The sequence below is a fragment of the Emiliania huxleyi genome (assembly GCF_000372725.1).
Source record: "Emiliania huxleyi CCMP1516 chromosome Unknown EMIHUscaffold_192, whole genome shotgun sequence".
Taxonomy (NCBI): Eukaryota; Haptophyta; order Isochrysidales; family Noelaerhabdaceae; genus Emiliania; species Emiliania huxleyi.
In genome coordinates this window covers 113,434-123,093 of record NW_005200670.1, presented here as the reverse complement: position 1 = coordinate 123,093, position 9,660 = coordinate 113,434, and the positions used below count along the sequence as shown (strand labels likewise).

At 67.0% G+C, this 9,660-nt stretch overlaps 1 protein-coding gene across 1 annotated transcript; it reads right to left on the bottom strand.

Moving 5' to 3' along the window:
* Window positions 1–4,333: 4,333 nt before the first annotated feature.
* Window positions 4,334–9,245, bottom strand: EMIHUDRAFT_456707 (hypothetical protein). Its single transcript, XM_005782150.1, has 9 exons — window positions 8,149–9,245; window positions 7,472–7,984; window positions 6,800–7,186; window positions 6,384–6,656; window positions 5,782–5,841; window positions 5,581–5,622; window positions 5,181–5,331; window positions 4,859–5,070; window positions 4,334–4,786 (listed from the first exon to the last, which is right to left on the bottom strand). The coding sequence occupies exons 1-9, from the start codon at window positions 9,166–9,168 to the stop codon at window positions 4,622–4,624; spliced, it is 2,823 nt and encodes a 940-aa protein (XP_005782207.1). The 5' UTR covers window positions 9,169–9,245; the 3' UTR covers window positions 4,334–4,621.
* Between the last annotated feature and the right edge of the window lie 415 nt (window positions 9,246–9,660).

The window sequence follows — 9,660 nt, the reverse complement described above, 5'->3', positions numbered from 1 at the left end:
CCGCCTCCTCCGCCGCCTCCTCCTCCTCCGCCGCCGCCGCCTCCGCCTCCGCCTCCGCCGCCTCCGCCTCCTCCTCCTCCGCCGCCTCCGCCTCCGCCTCCGCCTCCGCCTCCTCCGCCTCCGCCTCCGCCTCCTCCGCCTCCGCCTCCTCCGCCGTCTCCTCCGCCTCCGAGCAAAGCCTGCGCGTCGGCGGAGTCCTCCACCTGCATGAGCGCCGCCGCCGCCACCGCCTTCTCCGACGCGAGGTGCTTCGCGTAGCAAAGCGCCGCCTCCTCGGCCGTGGAGAAGTCGCCGAGGCGCAGCTGCCGGCCTCCCTCGGTGACTTGCACCTTGAAGGGCCGCTTGGCGTAGCACGCGTTGTAGGCGACGCACCTGGGTTCGGGTACCGTGGGGCAGGGGAGGGTGGGTTCGGGTACCGTGGGGTAGGGGAGGGTGGGTTCGGGTATGTTGGCGACGCACTTGAAGCCCGTGTTCGACCGCGACGAGCGAACGAGCTGCAGGCCGAGCCGTGCCGCCTCGCGCAGCGCCGCCTTTGCCTCCTCGCTCTGCGACACCATCCTCGGCATCTCCTCCTGCGCCGCCTTTGCGCTCAGCCCCCCGTCGGGCTGCGCTTGCAGCGCGGCGCTCTTGGAGGTGATGCGCGCACCTGGAAGAGGGGTAGAAGAAGAGAACCATCCGGGCGTCGTTGCAGCCGCTCCCCCTCCTCCCAGGTCCGCATTTGCCGAATCTGGAGCTGCGTCTCCTGGCTGCATCTCCGGCAGCCTCTCGACTGCCTCTCGGCTTCTCCAGGCTGCCTCTCGACTCATCTCGGCTACTCTCGCGCCCTCGGGCGAGACGTACGACCAGTGGCAGCGCTTCTCCGCGCCTCGGTACTTTGGGACCACTCGCCTAGTACCATACCCTCCCGAGTCTCGAATCCAGTGCGGGTTCGGTCCCGCGGCTGTAGGGTGAGCTCGCCAGCCGGAGGCGTAAGCGCCGGGCCAGAGCTTGGCGTCGACCGCCCGCTCGCCCAGCATCTGCTCCTGCTCCCAGTCGAGCAGCGGCTCCTGCAGCAAGATCCGGGGCGCGTCTGCTGGCTCGCCGAAACTTGATCCGAGAGGGGGGTTGGTGGTGGGGGGGAGCACCTCGGCGGAGCGGACACGCCGCTTCTTGACCGGCTGCGGCGGCCCTCCCCCGCCCGCCTCGACCGGCTTGCAGAACCGCCGGTGCGACTGCGGGGTGGTGAGGGCGGGAGGCGGGAGGCGGCGGCAGGTGGGAGGTGGGTGGCGCCGGGGGGCATTCGAGAAGGGGGGAGGAGGGGGCGAGGAGGGGATGATGGGGCCGCGGCGGGTGGCGGCCGGGGAGCAGCAGGGCGCTTCGGGGGTCCGTGCCGGCAGGCAGGGAATGGGTCGGCAGGTGGGCAGGCGGCGCCCGCCGCGCGCCTTCATCGCTCCCGCGTTTTGGAAGCTGTTGCCGCAGATATCACAGACACTCAGGGTTGCGACGCTCTCGACGGCGCGCGAGGCCTGCCAGAGGAGCGTCCCCGGCGCGTCCCCGGACCCGGAGCTGGTCATGGAGTAGAGTGGGAGCGAACGCGCCGGGCTTCGCCCAGCGCTTTCAGCTGGTTACTACGAGTGTATTCTTTTTTTACACGTTTTCCTCTTGAGTGCGAGAAGGGCTTGCCGCAGGCAGCTAGCCCGTGAGGAGGGCGTCCGTAGACACCTCACTAGACCCCACACACGGTCTCGTCCGTGCCTCGCCGGCCGGTGAGATTGCTAGAGGTGGAGCAAGCCCGCTCTAGCCTCGCATATCACTTCCTGTCGTCTGTTGTTTGTTGTGCCCTTGTTTGTACTCCTTGGCACCGTGGAGTGCTGGGGGGGGCGACAGGGAGGATGTGGCCTTGAGTTATGTGTGCGCCAACTCAGGATGTGTGGCAGCCAACTGGCTGTGTGTCTTGTGAGCCTGTTTGTGTCTGTGTGCCGCTATGCCGCCTTCTCAGCCGCCTGGATAGCCGCCCACTGGGCAACCGAGTAGTGGGAGGGGCGAGATTGGCGAGCAGTGGGAGGGCCGTCAGGCTCGGCGCCGCGCGCCGCGCCCGCATCCACAACAAAAGAGTAAAAGATGAAAATAAGCGCGAGGAGTCGCTCCTTATCGCAAACCCGCAGTCCACATTATATTCCAAAGAGCAAGCTTCAATGTAGAAAAAGAAAGGTCTCGTACTTTCATGGGACGATATTAAAACCCGTTTTACTTCGAAAATGGGCGACACAGCAGCCGGCCCGCGCCCTGCGCTGCGCCGGGTGACGCAGACGCCCGTCAGCGACAAAGCTTCCTCCGTCGCTGCCTGCGTCTCAGCCACATCGGGGCGTGATATGGGAGTCCCTCGCGGGAGCCTCAACGGCGCACTCACCGCCTCTCCATCGGCACCTCCCGCCGCCTCTTCATCGGCACCTCCCGCCTTGGCTAATCTACCGCCAGAGGTGCAAAACTGGATGCGTGAGATGGAGGCGGAACAGCGCGTGTTGGCCGCGGGCTTAGCCACGCTGACGGCAAAGCTGGAGCAGAATGAGGCGGTCAGACAAGTGCAGGGTGGTGAGGAGAAGGGCGCAGCAAGTGCGGAGGAGTTGGATGCTGTGGTGGAGAGGGACTGGCTCGAGCCAGAGCGTACCAGCTCAGTTAGCACCTCCACTGACGACGATGAACTCTTTCAAGAGCTGCGCACAGCGATCTCCCACTCACTGTCAGAGGGAGCGGTGGCCGAGGGGGCGCAGTGCGACCTCTTCTCGTTTTGCGTGTGGCTTATCTTCTCACGGATGCCGCTCCGCAACGTCGTCCATGCGTGGACCCTCTTCATTTCCCTCTCCTGCGTCCAGCTCGTCCTCACATTCGGCTACTACGACGCCAGCACGCTCATTTACTGGCTCAAGGGCTTCGGAGCCGTCTTCCAGGATGCGTTCGAGAAGGAGTTTATGTATCTGCACACGCGTCTTGACCGCGTGCCAACGGTGAACGTGCTGTGCGCGGTCCTTTCCATCATCAACATGAACTTCGTCATCCGTCGCGACTTTGTCGGCACGCTGCGCAGCTGCATCCTTGGGTTCAAGACACACCGGCACATCCGCGAGGGCGAGCCGCCGGTACGAGCGGCGCTACACTCGTGGCTTACCGTCTTCCTTCCCGTGTACTGCGGCATTACCGTGCGAGCCATCTTGCTGCCGGCGTATACCGCGTGCGCTGCCCCTCTGGCCTTCAGAGGCGCCACCGCGGCGGATATTGTGCTGAGCTCCATGTCGCTGTCTTTCCTGTTTGATCTCGACGACATGCTGTATGGATACCTACTGAGTAGTCGACAGCGGGGCATCTACGAGGGTTCGATGGCGCAGTTCCAGTCGCACCACTTTACGCTCGGCTTCAAGGAGCGGCGGCTCATTGGCCTCTATGCTTGGTCGCTGTGGGCGCTCGACGTGGCGTGGATGATCTGCTACTACCTCACGCTCGTTGGGTACGATGTGATCGGCCTGCCTTTCGCCATCCGCAACGACGGTCGACATGACGACGATCTTGCACCCATTGCAGTGGTGCGCTTCGAGTGCGTGCAAATCATGCCTTGGTGGTAAGTGTCCTCGTACTTGCTTGCTGTAGGTCGACACCCGAGAGGTTGCGCGGACCGTGATCCTGTACAAGGGTTGCGCCGTCGGATTGTCGCTCCTGGCCGGCATTGTCCATGCGCGGGCGAGTCGCTTTACGCGAGAGAACTCGCGCCTGTGGCTCGATGTCGTTGAGGCAGTCAGCCATGCCGGAACGCTGGCTGGTTGCGTCTTCCTCGGCTTGGCGGTCAACGCCATCCTTTCCAACAGATACCTAGGCTTCGACTCCCGCATCTTCTTCGCGGATTCCGTCCAGTTTTGCTCTAATGGGACGTACACTGGGCGTGTGACGGCACTTCAGTGCAAGAGCTTTGCCAGCACCAAGGATGCCCGAGCCATCGAGAATAATGACAGCTTTAACATCAATACGTTTGACCACTGGCTACCAGACTGGGAAAGTTCGAGGCTTCGGGAAATCTACTGCGACGCGCCTTCATTAGCAGGCTACTCTGTAGCCGATCAGAGCATCTGCGGTCTGGCCCAAGTTTTATCGGACACGCCAGGATGAGCGCGCCTGGCGTGTGTGTGACGCGCACGGGAGGAGGGGCACATTACATCGTAACGTATACACACAACATTGCACAGATTGCAGATTGCCCCGGGGGCACGCGTAGTCCGTAGACGCGAGCTGGGGGCCGTGACGTCGATGGTCGAACGTGAGTCGTGACCGCGAGCGCGACGTTAATTAATAACCGAACGAGAGAGCGAGAGAGAGAGCGGACTTATTTTTCACGGTGCCGCCCTCACAGGACAGAGGAGACGGGGAGGACATGCCACAGCCGCCCACTGAGAGCCTCGCGGCGTCGTTCGGGGCGAGCGCGACCAATAGTGTCTACTAACTTGCGGGGCCCAATGCCATGCAATACCGTCCGCCTCCCGTCTCCCCGCAATACCTCCGCGCCTGGCAGCCGACTGCCCTCGTCGCGCGCCTCTTCCCCCACCTCCAGCTCCGAAACGAGGTCACCGGAGATCGACCCGAGATCGTCCCCGAGAGATCAGCCGAGTCCGTCCTGCTCGGCCTCCGCCGGCCCCTCCATTGTGCGGCTCCACTCGCCCGCCGCGCTGCGTGAGAGTGTGAAGGTCGGCCAGTACTTGAGGTCGAGCTTCAGGGTCGTCATGCGGAGGCGGCCCTCGAGGTCGACCGTCTTGACGCGGACCACCTGTTCACAGCTCGAGGTGTGAACAGACGCTGTTCCACACCTCGAGGTCGGCCGTCTGGACGCTGTTCACACCTCGCCGTCGGCCTTGCCGCGTGTGCACTCGAGCAGCGCGGCCAGGGTCGGAGTCGGCACCGAATCCACCTCGATGATGTGCGAGGTGGGGGACAGGTCGTACCGGCTCGACGGCGAGCCGTAGAAGCGGTACGACGCGTAGACGCCGCCCTGCGCCGGCACAGACCGCTGCGCGCGCACGGCGTCCGGCGTCTCCTGCAGAAGAAGCTCTTCTATTCACAGCTCTGCTATTCACAGCTGTTCTATTCACAGCTGCGTCTCCTGCAGAAGAAGCCCGGCCCACCTGTTCACAGCTCGAGGTGTGAACAGAGTCTGTTCACACCTGTCTCCTGCAGAAGAAGCCCGGCCCACCCCAGCACGCGCGTTGTCCCCAGCCCGTCCGACGGCAGCATCGGCGCCGTCACTGCGAACGGCGCGCCGTCACGCACCACGCCCAGCTGCACCGACGCACTGGCCTGCGACGCCGCCTCCGCCTCGTTCAGCGATCGCACCGGCGAGCCGTTGACCGTCAGCAGCAAGTCGCCCCCGCGCAATGCGCCGCCACCGCCGCCGCCACCGCCGCCGCCACCGCCGCCGCCGCCGCCGCCGCCACTACTTTCGCCGCCGCCGCCGCCGCCGCCGCCGCCGCCTCCGCTGCCTCCGCCGCCGCCTCCGCCCACGCTGCCGCACCCCTCAGCGCCCGCCGCGGCCGTCGGCGGTGACGGCGCGCCCTGCTGCTGCACCCCGTGCACGTGCGTCACGAGGAGGACGCTCGCCGCCGGCGCCTAACAGAAGGAGCCCAGCACACGGGGTGGAACAGAAGAAGGCCGTGGACGCAGGACGCTCGCCGCCGGCGCCGTCGAGTCCGCGCCGCCGCCCGCGCCGCCCGCGCCGGCCGGTCCGCCCGCGCCGGCCGCGCCGGCTGCAGCCACGGGCGTTCGCACGTGCGCAGCGAGTGTTGCGTCGTCAAGGCCTAGCTGGCGGGCCGCCGCGAGCGAGATTGGCTCGAGAGTTGCGCCGATCGACCGCCACGGAGGCGGCGCCTAATCTCGCCCAATCTCGCGGGTAATCTCGTCCAATCTCGCGGGTAATCTCGTCCAATCTCGTCCAATCTCGCGGGTCGGCGAGGGCAGTCTCTTGTCGCCACGCCGTGGAGGCCGTCTTCGGACGTGTCTCGGAAATGACTCGGAAGTGTCTCGGACGTGTCTCGGACGTGTCTCGGACGTGTCTCGGACGTGTCTCGGAAGTGTCTCGGAAATGACTCGGAAGTGTCTCGGACGTGTCTCGGAGGTGTCTCGGAGCCTCGTCTGCGATCAGCTTGTCGGCGACGCGCGCGACCAGCTCGATCGGTAGCCTGCGTGTTGAATCGGGGCCGGAATACGGTATTGTGCAGCGTGCTCAGAGCACCGCGTGAGCACAACGGAGAAGAGTACAGTGAACACAGCGGAATACGGTCGAGTACGGCGGAATACGTGTCCTCTCGAGTGCTGGCTGGGAGACATGAACACGTCTCCCCCGCTTCTAGGATCGGGAGCCCGCGGAAGACCGACGCGAGCTGGTTTGGCGCCGGCTGGTAGGCGCAAGAGACCCACAGCGCGGCCACCGTGCCGTCGTCCGAGGCGAGCACGCCGCCGTCCACGGGCGGCGCGACCTCGAGGCCGAGCGTCTCGGCGTTGTACACCTGGAAGCGCGGCGGGTTGGGGAGCGGCAGCTTGATCCACCCAGAGTTGGCGACGCGCGTGCGGCGGCAGACAAAGTCGACGCGGCGCGACGCGTCGATGTCCTCGTTGAGGCCCGACTTCAGCCCGACGATCACCACCTGGCGAGTGAGCGAAGCGCTCGTTAGTCAGGCAGCTGGCGAGGCCCGACATGCGCGCGGCGGGTCGCACAAGCCTAATGACTTCGTCAGGCCCGGTCGGGCCCTTCATTAGCGCCGCCCGACGCGAGCGCGGCAAGCACAACCTCTGCACCCGGCGGCAGCGGCCGCGGCGCCAGCTTGGCGGCGGACACCCTGACGTCCGCGGGCACGCAGGCTGGGTCGTACCTCAAGAGCGCAAAGTTGTGCAGCGGGTGCACGTACTCGACGCGCGCCGCCACGGTCACGCGCCCGCCGAGAGTGAGGGACGCGTCGCCGAGGGTCGACGTGACGGTGTTTCGGTCCACCGCCACCAACCCCGCGGCGGCGTCGAGGACGACGCCGGTGCCTCGGTAGCGCATCCCCGTCTCCCCGTCGATCGAGAAGGGGCGGAAGAAGTCCACCGTCACGAGTGCATCGCGGAGGGCGGCGGAGGCGCGGGCAATCGAGCCCTCGCGGCCGGCGGGGGCGGTGCCGCCACCGCCCTCCTCGCCCTCGCCAGTTGCGGCGAGGGCGGCGCCGGGCGGCGCGTCGACGGCGGCTCCGGTGGCCGCAGCGGCGGCTGCAGAAGCGGCGGTGGTGGCAATGGCGGCGGTGGCGGCGGTGGCGGTGGCGGCGGTGGCGGCGGTGGCGGCGGTGGCGGCGGTGGCGGCGGTGGCGGCGGTGGCGGCGGTGGCGGCGGTGGCGGCGGTGGCGGCGGTGGCGGCGGTGGCGGAGGCGGCATCGGCATCGGCTGCGGCAGCGATCGCTCCGACAGGTGCAATCTGAGGTGGCGACACCGCGGTGGCGTCCGGCTCGGCGGCATTCAGCCACCCCGTCGCCTGCCCGAGCGTCCCAGTCTGCCAGTCGCCGACAGGAGGCCTCCGCCCGGACTGTGGCGCGAACCACTTTGTGTCGTACCGGACCGACACCAGCTGCGTGTGCGCGCGCGCGCCCAAGTCGGAGTAGCGGACCGTGAGCGGCGTGCCGTGCGCCGCGCCGGCGAGCGTCGCCACAAAGGCGGCGAGGGTGGGCGTCGGCTGCCCGTTGACGGCGAGGATGATCGAGCCCTTCGAGAGGCGTGCCTGCCGGAAGATGTAGCCCGGGTGCGCCACGTACACGCCACGCGCGGGGAGGCCGTGGTTGCGCGCTTGCTGGTAGGACAGCTCGTTGACGACCGCGCCGCCAACCTCGACGTAGCACGACGGCGTCAGCGCGTGCAGGTCCGCCACCGGCACTTCCACCTCCCTCGCCTCGCCGCCGCGCACCAGAGAGACGGCGACGGCGCCGCCGACGGCGCGATCGAGCGCAGCCTCCAGGGCGACGAAGGAGGTGCACGGAGCGCCTTCGGGAGAAGAGACACGCGCGAGTGAGAGGACAGCCGAAGGGGGCGCGGGTGGGTGGTGGTGGTGGTGGTGGTGGTGGGTGGTGGTGGTGGGGGGGTGGGGGCGAAGGAGGTGCACGGAGCGCCGTCCACGAGAAGCAACACGTCGCCCGGCTGCACGCCCGCCGCCGCCGCGGGACCCTCCGGCAGAACCTCGGTGACGGCGAGAACGCCGCGCGCTGCTCCCGCCGCGCGCAGGGCCGACTCGGCCTCGTGCGGCAGGCCGAGCCGCAGCGCCTCGTCGTACGTCTGGTGCGTGACCACCATCTCCAGTGTGCCGCGAGGCACTGCTGCGCCGGACCGCAGCAGCTCCAGCGCCCTCGCCACACGGTCGAGCGGGAGGAAGAAGCCGGCGGAGGTGCCTGACTTTCCTCCCGCGTTGAGCGCGATGGCGGAGCCCCGCTTGTTGAGCACGGGGGAGCCGGAGGAACCGCCGGAGGTGCCCGAGGCGGAGTGGAAGTAGAATGTGTTGAAGTCGTTGTAGCTGGAGCGCGAGTAGTGCGGCGCGTTCCTGTCGAGGCGCGCCAGAGTGGTGCGGTGGATGGAGCACTTCTCGCCGGCGTTGTTGCCGATGATCAGGATCTCGGAGGTGACCTCGGCTTGCTCTGGCGCCAGCCGTAGCTCGGTTGGCTTCATGTGCCGCAGCGCGGAGGGGTCGAAGCGGAAAAAGGCAAAGTCGTGCACCGGGTCGTAGTAGGCGAGAGAGAGGGAGACCTCCTCGTTGTTTTGGAAGATGGCCTCCGCCACCACGGGCCCCGGCCCGGCGACGTGCCGGTTCGTCAGGATGATCCCCTGCTCCGCGTCGACGACGAAGCCCGTCGCCTGCACTGTGCCGGCCGACGCGGTGTCAAACGCTCGGACGCGGTTCACCTTGATGGCGACGACGGCGGGCAGCGCCGCAGCGATCGTCCGGTCCCAGCTCTCCTCCTCGTCGCTCGATCGCGGCACCGGCGCACCCGCGGCCGGAGACACCTCGCACCGGGCCATAAAGCTTGCGGTGGCAGCGGCGGCCGCAGCGGCAGCGGCGGCGCCCACAGTGAGCGAAGGAGCACGATACACCACGCGAGCGGAAGCGAGCGGCCGAAAGGCCACCCGACGCGCCAGGCGGAGCATCGGATTGCCTTTCCCCCACGAAGCTTATTCGCGCGGCCCGCGCGGTCCCGTGAAGGGATGTTCCTGCGGCGGCGGCGCGGCGCCGTTTTCAAAAAAATAGTTCTCGCACGCGTTCCTCCCGTGTTGGTGTCCAGACGGCTAGCGCACCACACTCCTCTCCTTAAAATCCCTGTGTGGTGGCGGCGTGCCGTTCTCCCATCCCTCCCTTGGGTTGTGTGTTTTCTTTCTTTCTTTCTGGTGTCCAGTCCGAGCCTGGCTGTTCTTCACCTTTCTACCTACCTACCTACACTGCTGTAGGTATATTGTTGGCAAATCAGGACACAGAGCTCACACAAATTCACAGTGGGAGGAAAGCGGCGAGTCGCAATTCCTGGGGTCCTTACGTGGCGGGCCACCCTGTCCAGAGGCGGAGGTGCCTTTCTGGGATCTTGAGCACTTGAGCACTGGATAGGGTCGGTTCCGCATGGTACGGGACCCCTCGATCGTCTCGCC

Coding starts and splice junctions, on each gene's coding strand:
- EMIHUDRAFT_456707 (XM_005782150.1), bottom strand. CDS start 9,168: ATGCTCCGCCTGGCGCGTCGGGTGGCCTTTCGGCCGCTCGCTTCCGCT. Junction 7,985..8,148: donor CGGGCGACGTGTTGCTTCTC/GTGGACGGCGCT, acceptor GTCGCCCTGGAG/GCTGCGCTCGATCGCGCCGT. Junction 5,623..5,781: donor ACGCAACACTCGCTGCGCAC/GTGCGAACGCCC, acceptor TCCTTCTGTTAG/GCGCCGGCGGCGAGCGTCCT.